This window comes from Salmo salar, chromosome 15 (assembly GCF_965601325.2).
Source record: "Salmo salar chromosome 15, fSalSal1, whole genome shotgun sequence".
NCBI classification, from domain to species: domain Eukaryota; kingdom Metazoa; phylum Chordata; class Actinopteri; order Salmoniformes; family Salmonidae; genus Salmo; species Salmo salar.
Window position 1 is genome coordinate 97,484,456 of NC_138305.1, and position 14,571 is coordinate 97,499,026.

Genomic DNA, 14,571 nt, shown 5'->3' on the forward strand with positions numbered 1-14,571 from the left:
GGCCTCCTGCCTGGTAGCGCCGGTCGTGTGGGAGCTGGACGCGGACATTGAGCAGGCGTTGCGTACAGAGCCCGCTCCCCTCCAGTGTCCCGTTGGGCGTAAGTACGTTCTGTCTGCTGTCCGTGACCAGTTGATCTCTTGGGCCCACACATCTCCCTCCTCTGGTCATCCAGGGATCGGTTGGACGGTGTGCTGTCTGACTGGGAAGTACTGGTGGCCCACTTTGGCTAAGGACGTGAGGGTTTATGTCTCCTCCTGCTCGGTGTGTGCCCAGTGTAAGGCTCCGAGACACCTGCCCAGAGGTAAGTTACATCCCTTACCCGTTCCACAACAACCTTGGTCACATCTGTCAGTGGATTTCCTAACGGATTTTCCTCCCTCACAGGGAAATACCACTATCCTGGTTGTTGTGGATCGCTTTTCTAAGTCCTGTCGTCTCCTCCCTCTGCCTGGTCTCCGTACGGCCCTACAGACTGCGGAGGCTCTGTTTACACACGTCTTCCGGCACTACAGGGTGCCTGAGGATATAGTGTCAGATCGGGGTCCCCAGTTCACGTCGAGAGTTTGGAAGGCGTTCATGGAACGTCTGGGGGTCTCGATTAGCCTTACCTCAGGTTTTCACCCCGAGAGTAACGGGCAGGTAGAGAAAGTCAACCAGGATGTGGGCAGGTTTCTGCGGTCCTATTGCCAGGACCAGTCTGGGGAGTGGGCAGCGTTTGTGCCCTGGGCCGAGATGGCACAGAACTCGCTTCGCCACTCCTCCACTAACCTCTCCCCCTTTCAGTGAGTATTGGGGTACCAGCCAGTTCTGGCACCATGGCATCAGGTTCAGACCGAGACTCCTGCGGTGGACAACTGGTTTAGGCGCATTGAGGAGACATGGGAGGCTGTCCGTGTCCATCTCCAGTGAGCCGTGCGTCGCCAGAAAGCCAGCGCGGACCGTCACCGCAGTGAGACCCTGGTGTTCGCACCAGGGGACCGGGTCTGGCTCTCGACCCGTAACCTGCCCCTCCGCCTGCCCTGCTGGAAGCTGGGTCCGCGGTTTGTGGGGTCATTTAAAGTCCTGAGGAGGGTGAACAAGGTATGTTATAGATTACAGCTTCCCTCTGATTATCGTATTAACCTCTCGTTCCATGTGTCTCTCCTCAGGCCGGTGGTGGCTGGTCCGCTCCAGGAATCTGAGGTGCGGGAGGTCCCTCCGCCCCCTTTGGACATCGAGGGGTCCCCGGCGTATATCGTTCGTTCCATCCTGGATTCGGGGCCTTCAGTACCTCGTGGAGTGGGAGGGGTACGGGCCGGAGGAGAGGTGCTGGGTTCCGGTTGCAGATGTTTTGGATCCTGAACTGCTGCGGGAGTTTCACCGTCGCCGGCCGGATCGCCCTGCGCCTCGTCCTCCGGGTCGTCCTCGAGGCCGGTGTCGGTGCGCCGCTGGAGCCGCGCGTCAAGGGGGGGTACTGTCACGACTTCCACTGAAGTCGGCTCCTCTCCTTGTTCGGGCGGCGTTCGGCGATCGACGTCACCGGCTTTCTAGCCATCGCGCTCCATTTTTCATATATCCATTTGTCTTGTCTTGTTTCCATACACACCTGGTTTTCATTTCCCCAATTAAGCTACTTGTATTTAACCCTCTATTACCCATCATGTTTTGTGTGTAATTGTTTCATGTTGCTGTGGTGTCTTTTTACACGCTTTACTTTTGTTATGTTCCGTGGTTTTGAGCGCATTTGATTTATGTACGTCACCCTACTCTCCTGCACCTGACTTCGCCTCTTTTACACACGCTGACACAACCATGGCAATACCATGGCTCGATTACAGTCAACAAGAATAGAAAAAGTAAAGAGTAAGACATACCGAGCTTAAGAACAGTGGAGAACTTAGCCACCCCAATGCGCTATAATGCAGGCGAATCCCCTCTATAACAGCGTTTCCCAAACTTGGTCCTGAGGCCCCCCCTGGGTGCACGTTTTGGTTTTTGCCTTAGGACTACACAGCTGATTCAAATAACCAACTCATCATCAAGCTTTGATTATTTGAATCAACTGTGTAGTGCTTGGGCAAAAACCAAAACATGCACCCAGGAGGGGCACCAGGACCGAGTTTGGGATACCCTGCTCTATAGCATTATTATTCTCTATTTGGAGGGGGAGCATGTTTAATAGCACCCCTTATTGACTGTGTATCATTGGTTCCCACTCTCTTCATCTAACAGGAAGTAAGGGGTTTATACTCAACATCAAATAAAATGTTATTTGTCACGTGTACCGATACAACCGGTGTAGACCTTACAGTGAAATGCTTACTTACAAGCCTTTAACCATCAATACTTTAAGAAGTTAATAAAATTTAAAAAAGTGTTAAGTAAAAAAATAGATAAAAGTAACAAATAATTAAACAGCAGCAATAAAATAACAAGCGAGGCTATATACAGGGGGTGGGTAATTGAGGTAATATGTACATGTAGGTAGAGTTAAAGTGACTATGCATAGATTATAAACAGAGAATAGCAGCAGCGTAAAAGAGGAGTCTGGGTAGCCCTTTGATTAACTGTTCAGGAACATGAACCCATCAACTCACTACATAATCAGGCCACTGAGTTCCTCCCTGGCCCTTCTGTGAACTGACCAGGAAAACCTCTGGGCCATAATTACAAGGTACTACAAGGGGCCCAGAGTTCATGGGCAGGTCACACGAACATAACACTCAGGTCAACACAGGATCTTACTGACAAAGGAACTTAACAAAATCAACCACATAACTTTCCCACATTAACAGAGGAAGAACAAATCAAATCAAACTTTATTTGTCACCTGCGCCGAATACAACATGAGTAGACCTTACCGTGAAATGCTTACTTACAAGCCCTTAACCAACAGCACAGTTCAAGAAAGAGTTAAGAAAATATTTACCAAATAAACTAAAGTAAAAAATTATAAAAAGTAATACAATAAAATAACAATAACAAGGCTATATACGGGGGTACTGGTACCGAGTCAATGTGCGGGGGAACAGGTTAGTCGAGGTAATTTGTACATGTAGGTAGGGGTGAAGTGACTATACATAGATTATAAACAGCGAGTAGCAGCAGAGTAAAAAAATGAATGGAGGGGGCGGGGTGTCAATGTAAATAATCCGGTGGCCATTTGATTAATTGTTCAGCAGACTTATGGCTTGGGGGTAGAAGCTGTTAAGGAGTCTTTTGGTCATAGACTTGGCGCTCCGGTACCACTTGCCATGCGGTAGCAGAGAAAACAGTCTATGACTTGGGTAACTGGAGTTTTTGACAATTTTTGGGGCTTTCCCCTGTCTAGTATATAGGTCCTGGATGGCAGGAAGCTTGGCCCCAGTGATGTACTGGGCCGTACGCACTACCCTCTGTAGTGCCTTACGGTCAGATGCCGAGAAGTTACCATACCAGGCGGGGATGCAATCGATGGTGCAACTGTAGAACTTTTTGAGGATCTGGGGACCCATGCCAAATCTTTTCAGTCTCCTGAGGGGGAAAATGTGTTGTCGTGCCCTCTTCATGACTGTCTTGGTGTGTTTGGACCATGATAGTTCGTTGGTGATGTGGACACCAAGGAACTTGAAACTCTCGGCCCACTCGACTACAGCCCCGTCGATGTTAATGGGGGCCTGTTCGGCCCGCCTTTTCCTGTAGACCACAATTAGCTCCTTTGTCTTGCTCATATTGAGGGAGAGGTTGATGTCCTGGCACCACACTGCCAGGTCTCTGACCTCCTCCCTATAAGCTGTCTCATCGATCCTCGACTTCGGCGATGTCATTTACAAAATAGCTTCCAATACTCTACTCAGCAAACTGGATGTAGTCTATCGCAGTGCCATCCGTTTTGTCACCAAAGCCCCTTATACCACCCACCACTGAGACCTGTATGCTCTAGTCGGCTGGCCTTCGCTACATATTCGTCGCCAGACCCACTGGCTCCAGGTCATCTATAAGTCTATGCTAGGTAAAGCCCCGCCTTATCTCAGCTCACTGGTCACGATAACAACACCCACCCATAGCACGCGTTCCAGCAGGTATATCTCACTGGTCATCCCCAAAGCCAACACCTCCTTTGGCCGTCTTTCCTTCCAGTTCTCTGCTGCCAATGACTGGAACGAATTGCAAAAATCGCTGAAGCTGGAGACTTATATTTCCCTCACTAACTTTAAACATCAGCTATCTGAGCAGCTAACTGATCGCTGCAGCTGTACATAGCCCATCGGTAAATAGCCTACCAAATCTACCTACCTCATCCTCATATTGTTTTTATTTACTTTTCTGCTCTTTTGCACACAAGTATTTCTACTTGCTCATCATCATCTGCTCATCTATCAGTCCAGTGTTAATTTGCTACACTGGAATTACGCTACTATGGCCTATTTATTGCCTTACCTCCTCACGCCAGTTGCACACACTGTATATAGACTTTCTTTTTTTCTATTGTGTTATTGACTGTACGCTTGTTTATTCCATGTGTAACTCTGTGTTGTTGTTTGTGTGGCACTGCTTTGCTTTATCTTGGCCAGGTCGCAGTTGTAAATGAGAACTTGTTCTCAACTAGCTTACATGGTTAAATAAAGGTGAAATAAAAAAAGTTTTAAAAAAAATTGTTGTCGATGATCAGGCCTAACACTGTTGTGTCGTCAACGAACTTAATGATGGTGTTGGAGTCGTGTTTGGCCACGCAGTCGTGGGTGAACAGGGAGTACAGGAGGAACTAAGCACACACCCCTGAGGGGCCCCTGTGTTGAGGATCAGTGTGGCAGATGTGTTGTTGTCTACCCTCACTACCTGGGGGCGGCCCCGTCAGGAAGTCCAGGATCCAGTTGCAGAGGGATGTGTTTAGTCCCAGGGTCCTTAGCTTAGTGATGAGCTTCACAGGCACTATGGTGTTGAATGCTGAGCTGTAGTCAATGAACAGCATTCTCACATAAGTGTTCCTTTTGTCCAGGTGGGAAAGGGCAGTGTGGAGTGCAATTGAGATTGCGTCATCTGTGGATCTATTGGGGCGTTATGCAAATTGGAGTGGGTCTAGAGTATCTGGGATGATGCTGTTGATGTGAGCCATGACCAGCCTTTCAAAGCACTTCATGGCTACCGACGTGAGTGCTACGGGGCGGTAATCATTTAGGCAGGTTACCTTCACTTCCTTGGGCACAGGGACTATGGTGGTCTACTTGAAACATGTATGTATTACAGACTCGGTCAGGGAGAGGTTGAAAATTACAGTGAAGACACTCGCCAGTTGGTCTGCGCATTCTTTGAGTACACATCCTGGTAATCCGTCTGGCCCCGCGGCTTTGTGAATGTTGACCTGTTGAAAGGTCTCGCTCACATTGGCTACCTAGAGTGTTATCACACAATCGTCCAGAACAGCTGGTGCTCTCATGCATGCTTCAATGTTGCTTGCCTCAAAGCGAGCATAAAAGGCATTTAGCTCATCTGGTAGGCTCGTGTCACTGGGCAGCTCGCGGCTGTGTTTCCCTTTGTAGTCCGTAATAGTTTTCAAGCCCTGCCATATCCGACGAGCATCAGAGCCGGTGTAGTAGGTTTAGTGTCCCACACCTTGAAAGCGGCAGCTCCAGCCTTTAGCTCGATGCGGATGTTGCCTGTAATCCATGGCTTCTGGTTGGGATATGTACGTACGGTCACTGCGGGGACGACGTTGCCAACGCACTTATTGATGAAGCCAATGACTGAGGTGGTGTACTCCTCAATGCCATTTGATGAATCCCAGAACATATTCCAGTCTGTGCTAGCAAACAGTCCAGTAACGTAGCATCCATGTCATCTGACCACTTCCGTATTGAGCGAGTCACTGGTACTTCCTGCTTTAGTTTTTGCTTGTAAGCAGGAATCGGGAGGACATAATTATCGTCAGATTTGCCCAATGGAGGGCTGGGGAGAGATTTGTATGCATCTCTGTGTGTGGAGTAAAAGTGGTCTAGAGTTTTTTTTCCCTCTGGTTGCACATGTGACATGCTGGTAGAAATGAGGTAAAATGGATTTAAGTTTGCCTGCATTAAAGTTCCCGGTCACTAGGAGCACCGCTTCTGGATGAACATATTCTTGTTTGCCTTCCCTGTAGCTCAGTTGGTAGAGCATGGTGTTTGCAACACCAGGGTTGTGGGTTCGATTCCCACGGGGGGCCAGCACAGAAAAAAAAATCTATGAAATGTATGCATTCACTGCTGTAAGTCGCTCTGGATAAGAACGTCTGCTAAATGACTAAAATGTAAATGTAAAATGTTATGGTCTTATACAGCTGGTTGAGTGCGGTCTTAGTGCCAGCAACGGTTTGTGGTGGTAAATAGATGGCTACGAATAATATAGATGAGAACTCTCTTGGAAGATAGTGTGGTCTACAGCTTATCATAAGGTACTCTACCTCAAAATCAAATTAAATTTTATTGGTCACATACACATGGTTAGCAGATGTTAATGTGAGTGTAGCGAAATGCTTGTGCTTCTAGTTCTGACCGTGCAGTAAAATCTAACAAGTAATCTAACAATTTCACAACAACTACCTTATACACACAAGTGTAAAGGAATGAATAAGAATATGTACATATAAATATATGGATGAGCGATGGCTGAACTGCATAGGTAAGATGCAGTAGATGGTATAGAGTACAGTATATACATATGAGATAAGTAATGTAGGGTATGTAAACATTATATAAATTGGCATTGTTTAAAGTGACTAGTGATACATTTATTACATCAAATTTTTTATTATTAAAGTGGCTAGAGATTTGAGTCAGTATGTTGGCAGCAGCCACTCAATGTTAGTGATGGCTGTTTAACAGTCTGATGGCCTTGAGATAGAAGCTGTTTTTCAGTCTCTCGGTCCCCGCTTTGATGCACCTGTACTGACCTCGCCTTCTGGATGATAGCGGAGTGAACAGGCAGTGGCTCGCCTGGTTGTTGTCCTTGATGATATTTTTGGCCTTCCTGTGACATCAGGTGGTGTAGGTGTCTTGGAGGGTAGGTAGTTTGCCCCCGGTGATGCGTTGTGCAGAACTCACTACCCTCTGGAGAGCCTTATGGTTGTGGGCGGAGCAGTTGCCATACCAGGCGGTGATACAGCTCGACAGGATGCTCTCGATTGTGCATCTGTAGAAGTTTGTGAGGGTTTTAGGTGTCAAGCCAAATTTCTTCAGCCTCCTGAGGTTGAAGAGACGCTGTTGCGCCTTCTTCACCATACTGTCGGTCTGGGTTGACCATTTCAGTTTGTCCGTGAATTGTATGCCGAGGAACTTAAAACTTTCCTCCTTCTCCACTACTGTCCCATCAACACTCCGAGGGCCCTCACCTCCTCCCTGTAGGCCGTCTTGTTGGTAATCAAGCCTACCACTGTAGTGTCGTCTGCAAACTTGACGATTGAGTTGGAGGCGTGCATGGCCACGCAGTCATGGGTGAACAGGGAGTACAGGAGACGGCTGAGAACGCACCCTTGTGGGGCCCCAGTGTTGAGGATCAGCAGGGTGGAGATGTTGTTTCCTACCCTCACCACATGGGGGCGGCCCGTCAGGAAGTCCAGGTCCCAGTTGCACAGGGCGGGGTCGAGACCCAGGGTCTTGAGCTTAATAATGAGTTTGGAGGGTACTATGGTGTTAAATGCTGAGCTGTAATTGATGAACAGCCTTCTTACATAGGTATTCATCTTGTCCAGATAGGTTAGGGCAGTGTGCAGTGTGATTGCGATTGTGTCTTCTGTGGACCTATTGGGGCGGTAAGCAAATCAGAGTGGGTCTAGGGTGTCAGGTAGGGTAGAGGTGATATGATCCTTGACTCGTCTCTCAAAGCACTTCATGATGACGGAAGTGAGTGCTACAGGGCGATAGTCATTTAGCTCAGTTACCTTAGCTTTCTTGGGAATAGGAACAATGGTGGCCCTCTTGAAGCATGTGGGAACAGCAGACTGGGATAGAGATTGATTGAATATGTTCGTAAACACACCAGCCAGCTGGTCTGCGCATGCTCTGAGGATGCGGCTAGGAATGCCATCTGGGCCGGCAGCCTTGCGAGGATTAACACATTTAAAGGAGAGCCCGCAGGTTTTGGTAGCAGGCCCTGTCAGTGGCACTGTATTGTCCTCAAAGCGAGCAAAGAAGTTGTTTAGTTTGTCTGGGAGCTAGACATCGGTGTCCGCGATGGGGCTGGTTTTCTTTTTGTAATCCGTGATTGACTGTAGACCCTGCCACATACGTCTCGTGTCTGAGCCATTGAATTGCAACTCTATTTTGCCACCCCGGGTCACGCATTCGAAATATGCTGATAAAATTTAGTGAGCCTTGTTTTCAGTTTAGCCTTGTTAAAATCCCCAGCTACAATAAATGCAGCCTCAGGATATGTGGTTTACAATTTACATAGAGTCCAATGAAGTTCTTTCAGGGCCATCGAGGTGTCTTGGGGGGGATATACGCGGCTGTGATTATAATCGAAGATAATTCTCTTGGTAAATAATGCGGTCCGCATTTGATTGTAAGGAATTCTAGGTCAGGTGAACAAAAGGACTTGAGTTCCTGTATGTTGTTATGATCACACCATGACTGGTTAATCATAAGGCACCGTTGTTTTGGGTCGCCTACTGGGATCCGATCCATTGTCCTGGGTGGTGGTCCAAGCAGAGGATTCGCTTTGGGAAGCACGTATTCCTGGTCGTAATGTTGGTGAGTTGACGTTGCTCTTATATCCAATAGTTCCTCCCGGCTCTATGTAATAATACTTAAGATTTCCTGGGGTAACAGTGTAAGAAATAATAGACAAAAAAATGAAATACTGCATAGTTTCCTAAGAACGCGAAGCGACCATCTCTGTCGGCGCCATCACGGCGAGCAATACCTCGAGACATCTTTAATATTAGACATCCCCACCCCTCGTCTTACCAGACACAGCTTCTCTGTCCTGACGGTGTATGGAAAATCCTGCCAGTTCCCTATTAGGTGAGGTGAGATACAACGTAACAATTGGGATTTAACTTGTCACACTGCTTTTAAACAAATGTTGGCTTCCAGAACCTTCCAGAACATTTTCTATGTTAGCATTCCATTCCTCAACTACAAAAATAAACAGTATCACGTCTGTGTGTTGATTATGGGATGGCAGGGGATGGATGACATTTATCCAATGGACTGCTATACCATGACAGGTATCAATTGGACTGGCCTACAAAGTTGAAGAGAGTCGAACCATTGAGCAGTGAACATGATACACTCATCAGTCTCTGTGTCAACAGAGTGATTTAGCAATATCTTACCAAGAGAATCCTGAAACGTGGGTTGCTATGTTTATTCAAGCACAAGTATGAACTTGTAATTTATACACACATCCCAGCTCTGAAACCTGACTGCATTTTTGTGGGAGCGATGGCTGTGCATAGTAGCTTCAGTTAGTACTGTATGATAGGACATCACACACACACCACACACACACACAAACTCTTATTTTGGTTCTCTGACAACTGTGTTACAGTAACATGAAGCATTTGACAATGTGCAGACCATTATCTAAATTAATAAATTGTGTTCTGTTTAAAGATGCATCATATGCCTAATGAATGAGAGGAGAGTAAATAGAACCAGTCAGGAAAGCTAGAACAGAACTGTCTTTCAGAAGTAACTCTATTTTACTAGGGGGTTAGGGACCATGCATGATCCATACATAGACACGTTTGTAATCTATTGGAAGACATATCTCCTCTAAGGACAAACAAACAGCAAGCAGAGCCAGATATAACATAACGATTGGTTATAATAATTATAAGGAATGTGTACCACAAAAACTATTTAACAAATCCTGTTTTATCGAAAACATCAAGCCAACCGAACCACAACATCAAATACAAAAGAAACGCTATAGGTTGACGCAACATGCATGTTAGTAAATATATTATAAACTTACTGGAGCGTTTAAGGATCCATTTGTGACCGAGAGATCAGCACCACCACCACAGACGGACTAGTCCGGGCCAAGGTAATCCACACTAACTGAGACAAAGCCCTTATTTACTCAGGTAATAGAAGCAAGCAGCTGCGATTCAGGACAAGATTATATATGATGTGTATATATCGAAGGTTTGTCAGTTTTTCCAGGCCATAAACCCCACTTTAATGGCACCACGTGCTCCCTGTGCACCATTCACAGGCCCTGCTCGAGGCAATTGGCATAAATAACATTACAAACTTTAAAATACTAAAAGGAAGAGAGACTAAAAGGGGAATGTGATAGCCCTATATAACAATGTAGCACGGTTAGGCCCGACAGTGCAATTGAGAAAGCAGTCCATGCTCTGTTGTATTTATATAGCAATGAAACTAGGCTACAAGTCTGCAAGGTGAGTGAAAATATATTTATTTTCTATATGGGGCAACATTTCCTACAGGAAAAGGCATCTGATTAATCATTTTCCCTGAAACTAGATTTTTTGTTTTAGTTTTGTTAAGACGTCTTGTTACAATAAGTGTCAATGGTTAGGCCAGCAGTGTGCCAAATACAGGTCAATGCATAGCTGTGTTTCAACTTATGGTTTTGTCTACTACACTAGCTTACAATATTGACTCACATGATCAAATCTCTACTTAAAGCTATATTAGTAAACCGTTTTTTGTTAGCTTTAAAAAAAAACGTTTTGATATAGACTGAATATAAACATATAGCATACCGTAACATATTTCATAACCATAGCTTTACATTTGGTCCGTGAGTAAGGCCACAGAAACATCAAAGTCTGTGAGTGGCTAGGCCTATGGAGAAGGTTAGCCTGCACATCTCAACCCATATGAAGTTAGAAGCAGCTAGCTATGCTCTCTGGCTCTATCCTGTTAAAACTGGAACCATGTTATATCTGTGGTGGAGAGGTGGAAACACAGTAATACAGTTTTACTGGGGGCTTAAACGTGTATGTGCATGCGTTTGTCTGTCAGGGGTAGATGGGCCTACTGTAAATGATTTAAATAGACGTGTGGGACCTCGAATCTATTTCTTAATAATAAGTGCCTATACATGTGTAATGATATAAAAGTGCGACACGAATGTGCTGGTAATTCGGTATGGGAGGTTTATTCAAACGTTTTCTCAACACCTGTAAGCGTTTTGATTGAATCACAAGCTTATTCAGACAATTGTATAATAGGCCTTCTGTACATATGCAATTATTGTGCATCTAAGGGGGTGGCAGATTATTCAATATGTACACTGTTTCGATTGGATCAGACAACTGCGAACATATATATATATAAGACATGGAATGGTAGGCCTATGGGTATGGGTGCTGTCCTCAAATACCATAATCCTCATAATCCATAGTTGAAAAAGTCAACCGTCTGTTTGCTGTAAACCCGAATACAACAAAGTCACTCAGCGCCCAAATATGAATTTTAAGATATTTAATAAAATAAAAAATGTTCGTCATTATAAGAGACATGAACAGTTAGGTCTCCTCGTTATGATTGTATTACCACTGAGTATCACTCACGAACATGTTCTTCATTATTATCTCAAGGATAAAAGAATAGGCAGAATGTTCATGTATTTGCATTGAAACATGAACGAGGGAGTGGCCTTATAGTCCACAGCTCCTCCTCCCTAGGACTTCCAGAGGCCTTTACATTTAGACAACACATTACTATATTTTTGTTCAATATTTTCCTTCCATTTTTACATCCATCAAGCAAAGAATAAAAGTCCACATGTAAAGTTACAAACACGTAATATGCTAATAATGTAATAGTCCGTAACACAAGTGCTGATTTATGAAAACGGTCTTCACGTTTCGAATAATGGTCTCCCTCTGGATACTTCTTTTAGCAGTTCGTCTCCAGATCAGTCATCAACTCCATGTTTATATTGAGTCCTTTGATTTCAGTTTCGAATCCTTCTTCCACTTCATACGTCGATTCTGGAACCAAATTTTGATTTGCCTCTCGTTCAGACAGAGGGAATTGGCGAGCTCAATGCGCCTGCGACGTGTGAGGTAGTGGTTGAAATGGAAGTCTTTCTCCAACTCCAGAGTCTGGTAGCGGGTGTAACTGGTTCGAGAGCGTTTACCGTCAGATGATTCTGAAGTGGTATTAGAAAACATATGCGTTAGCCTACATTTTAAGAATATCCAAGAGTTATCGAATATTATAAAATCTTAATTCATATAAAAATAACCTGAGGTCAAGGTTAATGTCGAATGACGTGAGATGAAGATACTGCCTCTCTATTTTGAGTTGCAGCATCTAAAATGATTAAAAATGATGAAACGTTCATGTGACTAAGCCCCAAAGAAGTGAAACTATTTCAATTCAAATGAACTGCTTGAACGAAATAATGAAATTGAAATCAAGGGACAAAAACTCTGGATGAATGAAATGAAATTGTATCCGTCAAATGCAGGTGTAAAAGGTGTAAACTAACAGTGAAATGAATGTTCTTCTAATTCTATTTCATTGAATAGAAAATATTATTTATTCTGGCGCTTGTTCATTTCACATAAATCTTGACAAACAAAAAAACATAAGGAAGAACAGTCGCAGAACTATCATTTTGGCTAAGTCTTTAATAAAGCACCAAATGCAGTGGTAATATTTAGTGGTAACTCCAGCAGTAGGCTATAGCCTAATGGACAATAGTGGATTTTGGACATGAATACCATCTTGCAATTATATCTGGAGCTTTCCAAGGTGAAAAGTTCACACGGAGGTCAGGGCACATAGTTTTCCTCCGAGTTCCACTAGGCTATAGCCTATACTCATCTTAGAGTATAATAACCTGTTAGGAGCTGAAAAGCACTAATACATGAACGTAAAAAAGAACACTCGTTTATCGTTTTCGTATATTTTTGTTTCTCTTATCCAATTATGCAGCCATAAATCTAACCGTGGCAGATCACCTATTCACAGTAACAGAACAGGTTTACGAGCAATAGACGCCTTTGTCATAAAATTTATGACTGCCAGTTTTATTATTTCCTGCGTTTGGCCTATAAAACTCAAGACGAAAAACTGTGAATGGACAAAAGCTGGATCGCAGGCGAGAGAGAGTGAGTGAGAGGGAAGTAGTAGGCTTTAAGTTGGCTATAGACTTGTTTTCAGTTTACCGTGGCTCATGTGTAGTTTTGTCATCCAGGGGAAAATCCGCGGCTGCTGTTGACTGTCTTGGTGTTTCTTCGAATGGTTTTGACATTTCACAGGCTGCATAGTTTCGACTTTGATTGCGTTTTCTTCAGTCGCAGGGTTTTCGACCACTTCCATTGGCCTTCCAGTCCCTTTGCTCAGTATCCCATCACGAAGGCAGTTTTGCACGGAGTTCCGGGAGCTCGCAGCTGAGCAAGACTGTAGTCGTGGTGGAGGTTGAGCGTCCGTGTTGCCTCGCAGGCTAGTTTCCATCTCTTCTCGTTTCAGAGAGTTCGCAGTGGAATCAGACGAGGTGAATGTTCCGTTCAAATGAAGACCTCCGTTATAGGCATAATTGTCTTGATGGAGGGAAGAGAGAGAGCCATACCTGCCAAAACTATTCATGGTGTTAAAGGAGGATGCCTCGTGCGTTTGCTCCTTAAAAATGTTGTTAGCTACGTACGAGCTCATCTTACACGAAACACTCAAAAACGGTGCGCAAGGGATTCATGAAGTAAAAACTGAACTAGACTAACAATACATATTATATCAGAGAGTAGCCTGGGCTAAATATGTTGCTGTTGTATTGTTATTTTATATTAGTTATTGCTATTCCTATGAAGCTCTTTGGAAGTTCAAGGGATATCTTTTTTTTTTTAATACCACGGTTTATAGGTGGTGGCATTCATATATGTTTTTTTCTTGATTCGACGTGCAATGCCCAAATATGGGGAATCTGAATAGGATCACGTGCTGATGTTGGCCAGTCATGCATTGGCTTGATATTCCCGGGGGTATATTGATGAATAGGGGGAAGGTGCCCGGTAAACTTTGTGCTGTGGGCTGTTGGGGACCATGGTGGGGTCTGGGTGAGGAAAAGGGCGAGACTGTAAGACAATAGCGTCATCTGGTGCCTGGTGTAGGGCAGGCCAGGGCGGTCATCTCATCTATGCCCCTCTATAGGCCCACTTCCCTTGCCCTGCTGCATTACATAGCGTACCAGCCTCTAGTTGGGGTGGGGCGTAGTGCCATAGAGGCACTATGAACAGCAACAGTAACACTGATGGAGCAATACAAAACGACAAATGCTCCATAGTCGGCTATCATAATAATAATAATTATTCGTATTATTATTATTATATTAAAATGCTGTGCTATTTGAGACACCATTATGCTATGTAGGTTTATCTTCATTTGGTTTAAATTGGGTTGATAGTCATCCCGGAAGTGCGGAAGAAATAGGTCCATGTGCCCAAACTGCCCATATCAACGTTTATTGAGCAGCATAAACAATCACTAAGCCATTGCATATAGGCCGATAGCCTACAGGTTGGACTGGCTATCAGCTTTATAGTACAATATGGCAATTGGCTTATGTTTGAGTTTATTTTGGTATCCCAAACTTGTTTCCGTTGCTACTTCATTTGGAAATGTGGATTGGCTATTATGACTATAGAAACA

At 44.6% G+C, this 14,571-nt stretch overlaps 2 protein-coding genes across 9 annotated transcripts in view; both read right to left on the bottom strand.

Annotated features, from left to right (window-relative positions):
* hoxc4ab (homeobox protein HoxC4ab) overlaps positions 1–14,571 on the bottom strand; it is a 103,897-nt gene that overhangs the window by 44,962 nt on the left and 44,364 nt on the right. Inside the window, exons 1-2 of one of the 8 annotated variants that reach the window (XM_082961451.1) lie at positions 13,095–14,092; positions 9,914–12,070 (exon numbers count right to left, since the gene is read on the bottom strand). The exons of the other annotated variants lie outside the window; for them this stretch is intronic. Coding sequence (XP_082817577.1) covers positions 11,853–12,070; positions 13,095–13,581 — 705 coding nt within the window. The 5' untranslated portion in view covers positions 13,582–14,092 and the 3' untranslated portion in view covers positions 9,914–11,852. Of the gene's footprint in view, positions 1–9,913; positions 12,071–13,094; positions 14,093–14,571 lie in introns of those variants that run through there. 8 annotated transcript variants of the gene reach the window in all.
* hoxc5ab (homeobox protein HoxC5ab) lies at positions 11,829–13,605 on the bottom strand. Its single transcript, NM_001139536.1, is given in 3 exon segments — positions 11,829–11,850; positions 11,853–12,070; positions 13,095–13,605. Coding segments are annotated over 2 exon segments (705 nt in total). The 5' UTR covers positions 13,582–13,605; the 3' UTR covers positions 11,829–11,850.